Genomic DNA, 16,324 nt, shown 5'->3' on the forward strand with positions numbered 1-16,324 from the left:
ATTGTTGACATTCTAATTTTCTTGCAAAAACATAAATTTGGATATTTTTAGGAAAAGCCGAAACACAATTTCCAACCTATTAGCTTGGTGGAGCTTACAAAATTGTTGCCAAAGTCCTAGCTAACAGGTTGAATTTGGTAGTGGAGAAGATATTTCCAAGCCTCATAATGCCTTCATTAGGGCCATGCAAATTCTAGATTCTATTCTCATTGCCAATGAGTGCCTTGACAGGATTAGATCCAAGGATCCAGGTGTGCTTTGCAAGTTGGATATTGAAAAGGCATATAGGATCATGTAGATTGGAAATTTTTGTTGTATATGTTGAGGAGATGCGGTTTTGGGGAGAAATGGTGTAATTGGATAGAACATTGTATCTCTTCAATTCGCTTTTTTGTTTTGGTGAATAGCACTCTGACGAGGACCCTTTATCTCCCTTACTATTTGTCATTGTTATGGTGGTGTTAAGTAGAATAATTTCTTCTACGGTGAATGAGCGTCTCTTATTAGGTTTTTGGGTGGGGTCTAGGAATGTTGTTGCCTTCAACATCTCACCTTTTGTTTGCGAACGATACTTTAATTTGACTAGCATCTTAGGTACTAAGCTTTCTTCTCTACCTATGAAATATCTAAACCTTCTGTTGGGAGCTTTGTTTAAGACCGAAGGCATTATTGATAAGATAGAGCGTTGTTTAGCTAGATGGAAGATGATGTATTTGTATGGGTGAGAGGTTGGTGTTGCCAGTCGCATAAAAAAGTTGTGGTGGGACTTTTCAAGGGATGGTATTGGTGAAGAGTTCAAATTTCATTTGGTTAGTTGGTCTTAGGTGTGTAATCCGATCTTAGAAGAAGGGTTGAGGGTCTATATTTTACTTCTGTTCAACTGAATTCTCTTGGGGAAGTGGCTTTAGTGTTGTGTTCAGGAGAGAGAGAGAGAGGCCTTATGAAAAGTGGTTGTGGATTATAAATATGGCAGTGCGTGAGGTGAGTGATGTTTTAATGAGGTGCATGGGGCTTTGGAAGAATACCAGGAGAGAGTGGGAATTTTCTAGTCATACTAGATTTGAGGTCAGTGATGGCTGCATAATTAAATTTTGGCATGACGTGCGGTGTAGGGATCAAGCTCTTAAAGCAGCTTTTTCAAAGCGGTTCACAACTGGGAGGTGGATTTCTTTACCTTATTCTTTAATTTGTTGTGCTCTTTTAAATTGAAAACAGGGTAGTGAAGACCAAATTTGTTGGGAACCTTCCAAGAAGGGGTTGTTTGATGTTAAATCTTACTGTAATGTCTTTCCATGGTAGCACTCATTTTCTTTGCGGAGTATTTTGCGGAATAAGGTTTCTTAAGAGTGACATTCTTTGCTTAGTCGACTGTCTTAGGGATGATTCTAACCATAGATAATTTTAGAAAATTGCATGTCATTGTGGTTGATTGGCGTTGTATATGCAAGTAGAGTGGAGATTCATTGGACCATATTTTACTACATTGTAAGATGGCTAGTGCTCTATAGAATACCATCTTTAGCCTTGTAGGATTGGTGTGGGTTATGCCTAGTGGTGTGGTAGACTTTTTCGGTTGCTGAAAAAGAGTATTTTGGTAGGTTTCGAAACACCATTATGTGGAAGATGGTTCCGTCTTGCATCATGTCGTGTCCTTGGAGGATGAAAAAAAAAATTGTGAGTTTGGTATTTCTAATAGCTAGGGTGAAAGTTCCTCTTTACAGTTTATAGATATGCAATACTATCTCTTTCTCAGGAAAGTTTTTGATTTTCCTTGGAACCAAACAAAGGTTTGAATAGTGATTCCTATTTCCAACTTCTCTTTGAGAATGGTCTGAGAATGGCGACTTCGTTGATTCAAGTCTTCCAATAAATTTAGGCCTCCTAATGAAGAAGATGCTTCTCGTGTTTTGTTCAGAAAGACGATTCACAGAATCTCAGCCATATAGTGTGTTTTGTTCTTCACTGAAATCAACGCTTCTTGTGTTTGAATCGCAGCTCGAAGAAGACGAACCCACAAGAAGACCCACCAAAGAAAAAGTTAAAGAAATTATAAAAAATAAAGAATAATGAAAACAGAAGGTTAATAAACACGAGAATTTCGTAAATCAATATCCCTATTTCACATCCCTTTCGCAAGAAGCTGATTGTGAATGATATTAACAACAAAATTACATATCCAGATTGTAATCGTTGTTCCGTGGGATAGGTTCTCTACATCCAATAAAACATAAGTTCATTAATTGCAATGGGAGAAAGATTTTAAAACTACCTTGTCCATAAAATGGAATTATTATAGGTGCTAGGGATATACAAATGCATCTTTTAACAACAAAAACAAAACAAAAAACATTGACCCAAGGCCTGAAAAATAATTACATTCCAATCTCACCTAAAGAAAATAAATAGTCAATGTGATCTTCATTAAAAGAGCAGATACGATCTCAACGCTGAAGTTTCCATTAGCCAACGGAGAGGTCTCTGAGGATGGAAGTCTGATTTTTCGTCCTTTGTCATCGGAACAGAAAGGCTAGCATTTTGCTCTGGAAAGGGTTCAACAAACGAATGGCGTTGCAATATGTACAGTTGGATAAAAAGTATGATGTGAAACTTCATAATTGTAAAGTCAACTATCATCAGAGCCCTGCTTGGTAGGCTGGGGTATGTTGTACAGAATAAGACCTAATACCAGAATCACACTGCCTAAGAGAAAAAAGGGGCTCAAGCTTGTGGCCACCGGAAGATATGGCAATGGGAGGGAAAGAATATAAATTGAAATTGGCACTGCATATTAAACAAAAAGCCCCCATTAGCAAAAAGGTTGTAGAAAAGCCTTGATTTGCAAACACATGCAATGTATAAGCACACGTGCACATATGTACACATGTACAGGGGGAGAGAGAGAGAGAGAGAGAGAGGGAGAGCACCTGACAACATCACAGCAAGAGAAGCAACAACTGCAGAAGAAATTTTTACTACGTTTAGCAAGAAGATGTTGAAGGCTAAATTGGTAGCTATATAAAGCAGTGGAAGCAACGGAGCCCCATCACAACCTGAAACAAGAGACAAATGTAAAGTGATTAAGAACTTGAGAGAGGACAAAACTTTGTAGAAGCACCAAATTTTTCCAAGGAAATGGAAAACCAATCCAGCAATGAATAGTAATACTAATACACCAATACAGTCACTTTCTGAATCGAACTACACAAAAGTTCCCACTCGCTAATCTTTAGGCAGTACTCCACCTTTATTTCCAATAGTATGGAATACTATCTCTTATCGTAGAATCACATGCTTCCAATATCCACAAAGCATGTGTCTAAATTTCATCGGACATGTAGTAGGAACATCTTTTGTTTTGTGAAATAGAATCATTTCATGACATTGGGGGGAGACAAAATTTGAAAAGAATAATTTGTTTGCCACAATGCAACTTATAGCCATGGTGTTGGACACGGATTTCTTCAATAAATTTGTATTGTTTTACAAGGAGCTTAACTGATATTAAATTTGAGAATGTCCTAAATAGAGTTGGAGTGTATATAAATATTAATAACCCTCATCTGTATCCAAGGGAGATCTACAGTTTCCAAGTACCTCATATGTTATGCCTAATCACACAGCATATTGGTGGTTTGCATGCATAGGAAAACCCAAATGCAAGACCGGTATAAAATTACAGAAAAAAATAACCAAAAGTACCATACCAGGTGGATTGGCTCCGAAATTAAGAAAGCAACCAGCACCACTTTTCAGATAAGAAGGAAGTTGGTCAAATGGTATGCCCTTCACCTTTGACAGGAAAGGTAATAAGAGAAGCACAAAAAGAGCCTACAAGTCAAACAAAAAGTTAGAATTAAAAAAAAAAAACCAAAAATATATTTTATTCAGTATTGAAGATCCTGAACATCAAATGTATACACATTATGTCAGATAAACAAGCTATAAAGAAAAATATTTCCCTTTTTACTTATTTTTACAAAGTAAAAGCTTTATCCATTTTAAACCAAAAGAACAAGACAGAGAAGTGAGAAAAGCAAGAATCAAGGGAAGCCTGGTGCTGTGCAAAACCTTTAGGTGTTGCAGAGAGAGAGAGAGAGACTTTTTTGAAGTTTCATTTGATCAATAATGCATCCTAATCCCAATCACTGCTTCCATGATATTGCTTTATTTATAATTTACAAACATAAAAACTCAGAGAACCTTATAACACTCATCTTACCCAACACAATAAAATACTAATATCTATAAAAAATTAATTAATTTTTTTAAAATTTTTTTTTTTTTAAAAAAAAAAAATTTCCAGAAGTAATGGAAATATTTCTTCCAAAAGTAAATAGAAATTCTAGACCTAACGGACAATAAGAATAATTGCCATTTGAAGTGCTAAGGGTGCTTTTCACTTAGGCTATGCTTGTGTTGTTTTGGTAGGAACTACTTAGCTGAGAGTATAAACATACTGCCCTATGAGCAGTGACTGATGAGATACTTTTTTTTTTTCACATGAAATACTGGTGAGATACTTACAGATGACCGTTTGTGAACTTTTTATAGCAAGCCATATAACAATTACCTGGAATCCAGATCCAAAGGAATTGACCACAAATATGTCAAGCGACTTTCCCTGCAGGAAAATAGTTTTGATGACTTTGAGAAATTCCAATAAAAGATGCACTTACGTCAACTACAAAATGGTGATAAAACACAACAAAAAAAGTGAAGAAGAAGAAGAAGAAATTGCCATACATCCAGGCGGGCTGCAGCGTCAATGAAAACATATTCCTGTTTCACAATAACAATTTCAAGTTTCATTAATTTGATTATGCAGAGTACAACTGAAATTATGATATTAGCTCATTGCCGTAACCTTGATAATTGATGCACCGGCTTGAAAAGCACTTGAAGCTATCATTAGTGCTGGCCATACAAACTCAACTCCAGATAGCATCTGACCGGCATTAGACCCACTGTAATGGTGGAAAACACAAATAATTCTCAGGAAAGAGGAACTAGATATGTAGAAAGCAAGTCCACAGGAATATTGAATATTTGATAGTTTATGAAAATCAGGCTAAATAGTACAGATTTCGCCAAGCTCCTTTATAGCAAACCAGAAACAATATGCAAGTATCTTCCAGCAAAGGACATGATTATAGCAAGAAATGCAAACATGTGATGACAGAAACTGAAGTTCCCTTCCTGTTTATAAGGATTATCTGCTGTGCAGCACCATTTGATACACTTCATGGTGTTTTTCAACATCATGAATTCATTCCTCAAAATTTATTCATTAAAAAAAATAAAAATGAATTCATGCCTCAAAATAAATTTCAGAATTATCCTATTTGGAAAATGCTTCATTGTCATCTTTCTCTTCTGGGGGGTAGTTGTAGGCATCTCAACAACAAAGTTAACAGAAACCAGAAGGTGGTCGGTGGTTGCTGGAAGCTCAATGCAGGGAGACAGGAATGCAGAAAAGGTAGTAGAATACCTGGCAACAGCCACCACCACGCCAGTTGCTAAAAGTATACAGCCAGCAATTTGATTAAATGAGTAACTTCTCCCCAAGAGAAAACTGGAAAAAGACAGCTGCCACACCAAAAATGTCTGCAAAAAAAAGGCACAAAAAGAAATATGGAAGAGACAACGTTATACCAAATATTACAGCAGGTTGCTCAGATGACTAGCAAACAGTTATTAACCAAACAAGAAGACTAGCATACAGTGATTGCATCAGTTTGTTCAATAATACTTCTCCTTCGTACTTTTTGACAAACTCTTTTAGCTAGAAAATATGTATCTTGTCAGTGCCAAGTAATTGCACCATTTTGTTCAATGGATAATGTATTTAGGGGAAAACATTTTCAAGGAAATAGATTCTTCCCAAGTCTGGTATTTTGTGAGCACTAGAAATCTCCATATTGTTCTTCTAATTTCTGTCAGTGACACAGATGCTTAAGGGGGATTTCCCACATATGGGTCAGGAGGTGACTGGTGGGGTTTGCACAAAGATCCCACTTTGTGAAGCATTAGAGAAGGCCAAACTAGTTTCTCATCAGCGACATGTATCAAAATTACTCTGTGCAATCAAGAAGTCCTCTTAACTTTTAAGCATAACAAAAAAATACCTGACTCAGTATTGGTATGGCTGGTCCAGGAAGCATGGCTGTAGAAGATATATAACATTCAGTATCAAGACCATTACTAAACACCAAAAACCATACCACTCAAAACCTTCCCTCATCATTTTCCTTTGAAACCCCTTAAACCGGCTATTCCTTTTTCATACTTCATATCCAACAGAAACCAAACAATCCCACCCTATGCTATATAACGCATTGAAAACACAATCCAGCCTTGTACAAGTTTACCCGAACAATGTACTACTAGAAGAGACCTTGGGCTTCAATTACAGAATCCAATTAAAACGCATATTCCAATACCTCCAGCAGACATCCCAGTAGCGACGCCAAGAGCTTCTAAAATACCAATAGCCAAAAACCGCCGTTTGGGAATAGCAAGCATTTCATCGGTCACAATCCCCGCACGATATCGCACATACAATATCGAAAAATATATAGCCCCATACCTAGTAATCAAATCGAATCAAACCCAACAGAACATAGCATTACAATCACACAGTGTGCCATCTAAAAACTTATGAAAAATAAGCACTTAATTGCTTACCCGAAAGTTGTGAGCTGAGCTAGAAAGAAGGGGTAGTCCTTCATGGGAACGAGAGCGAGCTTGTAGAGCACGCGGTTGGCGACGGCTAGCGTTGCGGTGACTGCGGAAGTGACAATTAGATTTGCACTTGATCCGTTTGATGCCTGGACTCTGAGAGAAAGGTGGGTGCGTTTGGTAATGTGAGGAACCGGTGGGTTTGGAGGGAGTTGGCGACGGAAGAGGTTCGGGTTTTGAGGGAAATTAGGCATTGCGGCGGGACGGCAGCGGAAGGTTGTTGGGCCATGTAGGGTGGTGCGGCTATGAGGTCGATGAGATGGGAAGTGTAGGTGAGAGGAGTGAAACGACGACGTGTAAGAGAATCCCATGAGAGGGACAGAAGGATTCTGCTGAATCGAAGAAAATGAGGTGCTTGATGGAATATATCCTCTTCCTCTCTATTCCGTATCCGTTTCACCGCCGTAATTTAAAGTTCCTGCATTTAAAGTGTCGATTATTAATATTAGAGCATTTTATAAAAAGTTTCAATAATTCATCTACTACAACATTAAGGCATTGTTTGGTTCGCGTGATAGGTATTCCCTTATTTTTACATAAGTAACTATTTATAAGAACAGACTCTTACTAAACAAAAAAATAGATATTTTATGAGAATAGTCATTTCATTCCAATAATCTATTCTACAACCCAAACGAAACCTAAAAATAATGATATGTACTACATGTATACGTAGTTAAGTGGTCTCAACAAAATTTATGTGAGGCTATCTAGGACCCATATAACTAAGAAACATAAAAAAACTGAGAACAAAACTATATTATACAAAATAAGAGAAGCTTCGTACTACTACGAGGCCATAGGTTGTATAGCTATTATCTTCATATTTTGGCCTCTCTCGGTAAGAATTTATGGCTCTATCTGTGTGTTACTATGTACTGCCTTTCCATTCGAATTTCATGTAAGTGGAAATGCTTTTCTTTCGAGTAATATTATACATTACCTCATTTATATTCAATCCTTAAAAAGTTGATGTGACGTGGTCTTTCGTAATATTTAGTGCATGTGATTGATTTTTTTGGTTAAAAAGATCATGCCACATAGGCATTGTGAGATAGGAGGAGATAGAGGGCAATAAATAGAATTATTTTTTTCTTTTACACAATAAGTAGTCCCTACAAAAGTGTAAAGAAAAACCTTTACATCAAGGATAAAATGAATTTCAGGCAGTACATAGCATTATTCTAACCATAAATACATAAATACATCAATTTCAGATATTAATGATGATTATACATCATATGGTTACACTAGTTTGTAAAATAAGCTTAACATTCACGAATTTCATTAATGTGCCACTGCATATCTTATTATATAACTGCATGCGTCACCTATAATAATAAATAAATAAATATATAAAAACTATAGAATTTTTCCTCTCCAATTTAGAAAAAATTAATGTCATTTTAAAATTGAGTAATGCTTCACGAGGCTTCCAAAATACAGTAAATACTCCCCCTATTTTACGCTGCCACGTCAGCTAATTACTTTTTAAAAACAAATTTCTTCCGAAAACACCACCTTCGTTCTAACAAATTTCACCCGAGCGAAGTTTCAGTAGACCCTAACCCTCTCTCCTCTCTGTTAAAAACTCTACCTCCGACCACCGCACGCCCGCCGCCGACCAGCCACCGCCGCCATTCACCCTTAGTTTTCGACGAACCACCGCTTTTCTTCTCCTGCTCTCTCTCTCTCTCTCTCTCTCTCTCTCTCTCTCTCTCCACTTTCGCCGTTGCAGGACAGCCCAGCCACCTACAGAGGTAAGCTTTTCTCTCTCTATTTTTTCCCTTTCGATTACCTTGGAATGTAATGCGCCGACAGGGTAGTTTGATGAAGTACAAATCAGATGAAACTTCGCATGATAGTAGCCTATATGTTTTTTTTTTGTCTGACTTAAAAGCTTTTGGCCATAATTGGAACTTATTTCATTTTGTATTTTGAATCTTCGAATCAGTTGCAGTATGTTGCATTTCCTTGAATGATCTTTTAGAATTTAAATTGTAAATGAAAAGTCACGAAACTTTTTTAAAGACATTGATGAAGAAAGAGTATTGATTGAAATAATGGTTAGAATTGGAAAAGAGCGGATTGATTCTGTTAAATTATTTATGTTTGGATAATTGAGTGCATCAGTAAAAGATGGTATACTTAGCATGCCCACTATTCTGTCTTTTTAAATCATTTGATTATGCAGGCCCTTCACGATTGTTGAGCCTTAAATCTTGGGCTTGGCTTTTACAGGCACTTGAGCTAAAAATGCTTTGCCCTGTTAAAGTCTTATTTTATTTATTGCTCTTCTAATTGTCATTTTGGTCAGTCTAAAGGCATATGAGTTCAATGTATGCGAAAGAACGATAAGAAAACATTTTATGTGGTGATTCATTCACCAACAACATGCTTAATTGTCACTAAAAGAGAGACATTAACTCATTAAGGTGGTCTCAATGTTGTGTAGAAAGACAGCCACATCCCATGACGAGTGAAGTGGATCTGTGGAGACTAACAAAATTACACCAGTCTGTGGCGATTAACCTGGTTGAAGTCACTAAACACAGATATGGTTTTTTCTTTTTTTTATTTATTTTTGGTTTTTGGGCTGTTTGGTTGCTGAGAAAGTGTGGGAAAACGATCGGTAGTGTGACCCACAGATCTTTAGTTTGTTTTTTGTTCTCTGTACTGTTGGTTGGGTTGGAGAAATTTTGGCAAATGTTGCTAGGTCTGTTGAACATAATTTGTCACTCCAACTTATGTAAGAATGGAGTTTGTTAGTCCTAATATGATATAAAACATTGATGCAGCACATCCTCCAAATAATTTTGTTCTTAGCAATTGGAGGGCAGGAAATCCACCTTTGAAACCCTAATTCACCAACCCCAAAAACCCTAGTGCCCATGGCATCAAAGAAGAAGCAATTTGAAGGTATTGCTATGTTGTCCATGTACAACGACGAAGAAGAAGAAGAAGATGAAGGCATGGAAGATGTCAAAGAACAAGAAGAAGAAGAAGAAGAAGATGAAAAAATAGAGCGGCAAGAAGCAGAGAGAGAGCAACAAGATGACTATTACATGGATTCAAGAATGGCAGAACAGGATGATTCGTTGGCCAAAAGCGGAGATAGACTTGGTGGTGATGCTGCTAATGATGACTCGCCGCCGATTGCCAGTGAAAATACAACACCGCAGCCTCAAGTTACGGCAGTGTCACCGCAGCAAGAGGCAGTAGCAGCGTCAGAGAGTGTGAAGATGAGTGGGAGACGGAATCTTACGATCGTAGACTATGGTCATGATGAAGTTGCTATGTCTCCTGAGCCTGAGGTACCTTCTTTTGTTTTCATATAAGTTATGTTTGGTTGCTTAGAAATTTGGAGGAAGGATATGGGAATGGGGAATTCTTGTATTTTATGTTTTCATGTTGTTTTAGGTTCAGTTAAGAGAGCTTTGTGTGTAAGTGTACGTTTGTGTCTGATTAATTGTACATGATGCAAATTTTGATTTTAGGAATCAGTTGTGAGGGGAGTTATATGGTGGGTTGGATTTTGTATAATGAATATTTCATCAATACTTCCGTGCAACCAAATGGTGTCTTTATCTGATACTGAATTTTGCAAATGGTCACTGAAGATGGTAGATTGTGTACAGAGTTTCTGGATACTTGTTTTGCTTGTGAAGATGGGTTGTTAGAAGTTAGTAGCTTATGTGGAGCCCCTCCCTATCTGAGAGGAAAAGTCCAAGTCAACTTTTAGAGAATTTTTTTTGGAGGTGGGGGAGGGTTCTAGGGTGAGCCTTCTATCATGTATTGTATCTTAATTTGCATGTGTCTTAATTTATATTTTGCTTTGGTGGTGTTTTTTTTTTTTAACCAGGACGGAGAAATAGAAGGAAGTGGTCGGATCATGTTTGAATCAGAGCTTCAAACTGCGAATGGTATGTCTGAAGTGCTTGTGAGCATTCAGTTATTTCCCTTTGCCAGTTGCTACTCATCTCAGTCACTTTTCCATCTGGCATTCTATATATTTATCTTTTTTAGGGCAAGTAGCATTTTATATATGCACACACAACAAGCCAACTTCAACACCACCTAGACTTTTAATCACAGACATACTTGTACTGACCTCAACATAAAAGGATGAACCTGGTCTGTCTATTTGTACGCATTGGCTTGACTCACTCCTAACCTCCCTAGACATTGCAAAGAACAAATAATGAAAACTGCCAGGTAAGGGCTGTACACAGGAACAAGAAAGGAGGATAAAAAAGTGTTTGGGAATGTGCCGCTTAGTTAACAAACATTGGGTTTGGACTCAGGGAAGCATGGATACGAGACTATTGATATGTACACACACACACACACACACACACTTTATATATATATATTGGGCAAGTAACATTACTGAAATTCATAATGCTTTCGTCCTTCCCATTAGGGTAGTGATTGGAAAATGAACTTGTGGTTGGCAGATTGACATTTTGAGATTGTATATCACCAAAATATGCTTATAATACTTAATTTTCCAATGTGAGCCAATGCGCTTTAGCTCCATTGGTGCTTCCTCCCTTTGTAGCAAGGTGGAGGGTGAGGTCGTGGGTTCAAGTCCCACCAGTTGCATGTAAATTACCAATCAAAAAGAAATTTTCTAAAGTGATAGTGTTTTATGATGGCTATGATGTTATATTCATGTATTGAAATGGTTGCACATAGAATTTCCAAATATGCGCCCAAGTCACCTATTCAGCCAGATTCTTTGCCAGTCTACCTTTGATTGACAGAGTTTAGTTGTTGGAAATTCAGACAGAGGAGATAGAAAATGATATTTTTTGTTATTTATGATTTTGTAGTCTGATTGTACGTGGCTTCTTTTCTATCTTTAATTTTGTAAAAATTGTCTGTTATAGGTCATTTCCAAGAGAAAACAACTCCTGGAACTGTTCAGGCTTTAACACCTAGCAATCCAGTAACTCCTCTATCATCTGATCCGTCACGATATGATACAATGAACTACGCTATGCATGAATCAGAGGGAGCACAGGTTGAGGAAGCTGTTATGGAACAGGAAAAAGAAATTGATCCATTAGACACGTTTCTCCCCCCACCACCAAAAGCAAAGTGCTCGGAGGAGCTACAAGTAAGTTCTTTGGTTTGTTTGTTTGTTTGTTTTTTTTTTTTTTTTTTTTTTTTAAGGTGTGAAAAGATCACTAGTGTTTGAATGTGAGGTTTCTTGTTGCTTTCAAATTGCAAATTTCTTATAATTTGACAAAGAAAGGATTAAGGAGATACTTCTTTTGATGCCTTTATCCTTTATGTAATGTTATTGCAGAGGAAAATAAATAAGTTCCTTGATTACAAGAAATATGGAAAAAGCTTCAATGCAGAAGTACGGAATAGGAAAGATTACAGGAACCCTGACTTCTTGCTGCATGCAGTGAGGTATCAAGATATCGATCAAATAGGGTCTTGCTTCAGTAAGGATGTATTTGACCCTCATGGATATGACAAAAGCGACTACTATGACGAAATAGGTCATTAACAGTTCCTTTTGCAGATCTGTGTGTGTGTGTACCATTTGAGGGTATTGTTTGAATAATGTATATATTTTATGCATGTGTGTGACTATTTGTGTTTCTTTAATTACCGTGTTATTAAATTTAGACTTCTTAGTCAATTACCCAGAATATGTCATTATAGCCTTAGGGGAATGTGTTGTTATAGGATGTGTTTGGTACTGTGGAGAGTAGATTTAGGGTGGCTGTAGACTATTTAGCTTCTGTTGCTATCATGAACATTAAGGCATGAACTTAAACTATATCTTTTGGGTCATTTTGAACAACCATGAATGTTAACATTTGTCTATCTGGCATAAGGTTTGTACTCTAATTTATGTGTCAAAATGTGAAAGAGGGCATTTCTTTAGCAGCCTCAAATATGTTGGGTATGTTTCTTCCCATAATTTTTTTGACAGGTAATCGAATTTCGTTAAAAACTGAAGGGATGGAAACTAGAAATAAGAAAACAATCATAGGTAGACATCCACTGGAAAATGGAATTGAAGAAAAAGGCCTTTTACTGCGCCACCGTCCTCTATCGTTAAAGCTACAGTCATTTCTTTCTCTTCAAATACACCACATCAAGCAGAACAAAATTTTCTTCCTATTTCACGTTGGGGAGTTTCTTCCCATAATTGTTGGTTAAATGTTGTCAGTCTTGGCTTTCCAATTTAAAAGTCTCAAGCTCAAGGTCTTCAATTGTTTGTTATTGTAATTTGTGAATCATGCATCTTCCTTATTTGCATTAATTTCTTTGTTTGCTGGTTGTTTGTCTTCTAAGTTAACAAGAATGCGTACATATCATTGCTATCATAGATCTTCTCAACATAATCACTTTCCACCTATTTTGTGGTATTTTTTCTAAAGCAGAAACTGATATGAGGCGTGAGGAACTAGAAAAGAAGAAGAATAATAAGGTTGACTTTGTTTCTGGAGGAACACAATCTGGAACGGTTGCTCCTACACCAAAAGTTAATATGCCTATTCCAGCAGGTCTGTAAAAGACTTCACTTTTAATTCAGTGGGTTAAGTTGGTTTTCATAGAATATTCCTTTTTTTTTAATTTTTTTTTAAAAAAAGGTAATGGCATGTTCTTATACTAAGTCATTTTGCGGGTGTTTCAACTGCAGCTGCTACTGGTTTGCTATCCATGCCACCTGCAGCTGATCCCACTACTAGGGATGGTAGACAGAACAAGAAATCTAAGTGGGATAAGGTTCTCATCGATGGATATGGCATTTGTAACTTCCCTATCATATGAATAGACTCACCATATGTTATTACTTTTTTTTTTTTTGTTTTTCAGGTGGATGGGGATCGAAGAAATTCTGTGTCCTCTGGGGGCCAGGATTCTATATCGGCAGCTGGAGCTCATGCAGCACCCTTATCTGCTACTAATGCTGGCACAGGGTACATGGCTTTTGCGTAAGTTTTGTTAACAGTTTTGAAGAATATATTTTTGATCATCTACTTCTCCCAGAATTTATATACTTATGATTCCAGTTTGTGGGTGTTGTATTGGAGCAGCTCACATTGTGTTGGGTTTCTACTTGAGTTTGAATCGAATGGCCTTTTTTGAATTTATTATTTCACCATTTTTTAGATTCTTTTTATTGGCTATCCCTTTCTTGCACTCTTCCTTCAAACTTCTTCTGATGTTAAAGCAATTGGTGACTCAGTTGCCTCTGATGAATGATGATTCTTAAAGAATTCTCTGATGTCTATTATATTCATGTATTGCCTTGCAAGTTGCCAGCAGATCAACTATGAACACTGAATGAGTGGTGTATTAAGTTTCTCAACTGCACCATAATGTACACATCTTAGGTAGGCTTTGGATCATATACTTGGGTTTCGATCATAATTATGCTTCTATGTGAGAAATTAGAAAGTTTTCCCATCCACATTGAAGTAACTGCTAGTACATCTAATTAAATGGTTAACTGGGTAGTTTTTGGATTGTTGAACAATAAATTGATCTTATGTAAGGATATACTATAGGGTTCTCCTACCATATTTTATCCATTTGAGGTGGACTGAGGCTTTCGTTGTTGGGTTTGGTAAGTTTGGATATGATATATTATTTTGGTGTATGTGTAATTTGAACTCATCATACACAGTTTGCAGAAAATGCTAGTACCCAATTATTTGGATTAAAAGGTAGCTTGTCAACCTGGTGAATCTGATCTACTATAATATCTAGTATTGAGCGAGACATTAGCTTTTAGTTGCATATTGACTTCTCTGAAACTTTTCTATTTTTGTCGGCCTTTACCAAGCAAGTTTGGAATGTTGATATGATTTCAAATCGCTTGACTGTCTTGTTACTTTAGACAGGTACATACCAATTGTTTTCTAGGGGTTGAATAGGGGTTGTTTACTTCATATGCATATAAGTTGATAATAATTTTTGTTGCCTTAAACTAGAATTGATAGTGAACTTTCTGGATTATTTTGACTCCATTGGCACTTTCATTCCCTTGTAATAAAGAACTAGCTCTGTTTGTTAATAGGGTGGTTTTTGTTTTTTATTTGAAAAAGTGTTTTAATATAAGATAAAGGTGAAAGTAGTTTTGAGTTGTTTGTTAATGTTTTGAAAAGAGAAAACAAAAGGGAGAAGGAAATGGTATTAGGAAACAAAGCCATTGAATTTTCAGTTTCGCTAAATAACCGGCGGTTTACCATGTGGCAGGCAGCAAAGACGGCGAGAAGCAGAAGAAAAAAAATCTAGTGAAAGGAAGGTGGAGAGAAGATCTTGAGGCACTACTCACCAGTGAATTATCATACACCATTTTGAAATGGATAAATCCATCATACAACATCTTAAAGGCCATGTTATGGCCCTTGTATCTTTTTTACACATAGGTCCTTTATACGGCAAGAATGAAAATGTATTTTTGTCTCATTAGTTCCCCGGCCCCCCGTTTATATGATCTTAGGTTTAATTTTATCTTTTCTCCTATTGCAGTGAATTAGTATTTCCTATCCTGACGGGTTCATTTATGTATATCCTTTTTAGCCTGTCAGCTAACAGAAAATAGAACAATTTTGACCTTGGCCACGACCTGGCTATATCTTGTAGTACTCTTAACTACACGTCCCCACGAAGTAAGATTGGAAATAAAAAAAAATAAAAAAATAATAAAAAAGGAAAAAAAAATATTGTTTCACTTGGTTTCACTTATTTACAATAAGTTTTTTCAAATTTAAAAAATGATTTAAAATTCTTTATAGTAAGCATGAATGGTAAATAAGAGGAATCATATGGTCTCTCTAGGTGGTCTTCTAGTGTTATCTTCGTTATATGTGTATATTATTTTTTGATTTTTATGATCGGTAGGATAAGTTTTTATTTTTATTTTTTAATAATATTCACATAGGAACAAGATAACATTAAGAGAACAACAAGAGGAACGGTAGCATTTCTTGGTAAATATTGGAATTTTTTTTCTTTTTATATTTATATTTTTGTTGTTGTCTAATTGAATTTGGCGTGCAACAATATTAAAAAAATTTAAGGGAAGGTGGACAAAATAATATATTTAATAACGATTCTAATCTTAGAGATTAAAGTGATAACTTTTGAATCGTAGAGAACGATTTGATAAAGAGAACGTAACAGTAAAAATCAATTCTTGATTTTTATTATTATTATTATTTTTTACAAGCCCTTCTTGATCTAAAGGCTTACTAAATATCATTTTCATAAATAAAATGTCATATTTCAAAGATCACTATTATTTTTTCCCCAAAATTTTAAATGAATAGAAACACATACATCGTTGGTATGTAAAATAAATCCTCACTATTTCATCCCCTATTTTCTGTGATCCCATTTCAATTTTCAAATTCTTAGTAATAGTATTGAAAAGGTCAAAACAAATTTGTAGACAAATAGGCATTTGTAAAAGGGACTTGCTATAACACATTCTCCTCACCATCCCTTCACCATCTTCCTTCTTTCAACATCTTGATTTTTTTTATAAAAAAAATTAAATACAAAAGAGAGGAGATGGTGAGGAGAATGAAAAAGAGCATTTCTCTTT

The 16,324-nt window shown here is 36.2% G+C and overlaps 2 protein-coding genes across 3 annotated transcripts; one reads left to right on the forward strand and one right to left on the reverse strand.

Annotated features, from left to right (window-relative positions):
• Window positions 1-2,151: 2,151 nt before the first annotated feature.
• CLT2 (CRT (chloroquine-resistance transporter)-like transporter 2) lies at window positions 2,152-7,124 on the reverse strand. Its single transcript, XM_059605449.2, has 10 exons — window positions 6,685-7,124; window positions 6,441-6,586; window positions 6,126-6,163; window positions 5,489-5,604; window positions 4,865-4,964; window positions 4,744-4,779; window positions 4,571-4,621; window positions 3,705-3,828; window positions 2,925-3,050; window positions 2,152-2,781 (listed from the first exon to the last, which is right to left on the reverse strand). Exons 1-10 carry the CDS (start codon window positions 7,047-7,049, stop codon window positions 2,624-2,626), a joined length of 1,260 nt encoding a protein of 419 aa, XP_059461432.2. The 5' UTR covers window positions 7,050-7,124; the 3' UTR covers window positions 2,152-2,623.
• A 1,152-nt stretch (window positions 7,125-8,276) lies between these two features.
• Window positions 8,277-15,333, forward strand: LOC132190711 (uncharacterized). 2 transcript variants are annotated; one of them, XM_059605759.2, is made up of 9 exons: window positions 8,277-8,498; window positions 9,194-10,052; window positions 10,601-10,661; window positions 11,631-11,860; window positions 12,053-12,254; window positions 13,149-13,271; window positions 13,409-13,494; window positions 13,585-13,703; window positions 14,975-15,333. In XM_059605759.2, the coding sequence occupies exons 2-9, from the start codon at window positions 9,630-9,632 to the stop codon at window positions 15,141-15,143; spliced, it is 1,413 nt and encodes a 470-aa protein (XP_059461742.2). In that variant the 5' UTR covers window positions 8,277-8,498; window positions 9,194-9,629; the 3' UTR covers window positions 15,144-15,333. The 2 variants fall into 2 exon arrangements, with proteins under 2 accessions (XP_059461742.2, XP_059461744.2); XM_059605761.2 differs by having other exon boundaries at window positions 9,537-10,052; window positions 14,971-15,226.
• Window positions 15,334-16,324: the final 991 nt, after the last annotated feature.

Source organism: Corylus avellana, chromosome 9 (assembly GCF_965113065.1).
Source record: "Corylus avellana chromosome 9, dhCorAvel1.hap1.2, whole genome shotgun sequence".
In the NCBI taxonomy this organism is placed as follows: domain Eukaryota; kingdom Viridiplantae; phylum Streptophyta; class Magnoliopsida; order Fagales; family Betulaceae; genus Corylus; species Corylus avellana.

What these genes read in the sequence shown, in the direction of transcription:
- CLT2 (XM_059605449.2), bottom strand. Translation starts at nt 7,049, where the DNA reads ATGGGATTCTCTTACACGTCGTCGTTTCACTCCTCTCACCTACACTTC. An exon ending in GTGGTGGTGGCTGTTGCCAG is followed by an intron (nt 4,965 to 5,488) that starts GTATTCTACTAC and finishes CCACCATTACAG; the next exon opens with TGGGTCTAATGCCGGTCAGA. An exon ending in TTTCGGAGCCAATCCACCTG is followed by an intron (nt 3,051 to 3,704) that starts GTATGGTACTTT and finishes CTCTTGTTTCAG; the next exon opens with GTTGTGATGGGGCTCCGTTG.
- LOC132190711 (XM_059605759.2), top strand. Translation starts at nt 9,630, where the DNA reads ATGGCATCAAAGAAGAAGCAATTTGAAGGTATTGCTATGTTGTCCATG. An exon ending in AGTGCTCGGAGGAGCTACAA is followed by an intron (nt 11,861 to 12,052) that starts GTAAGTTCTTTG and finishes ATGTTATTGCAG; the next exon opens with AGGAAAATAAATAAGTTCCT. An exon ending in AGAAATCTAAGTGGGATAAG is followed by an intron (nt 13,495 to 13,584) that starts GTTCTCATCGAT and finishes TTTGTTTTTCAG; the next exon opens with GTGGATGGGGATCGAAGAAA.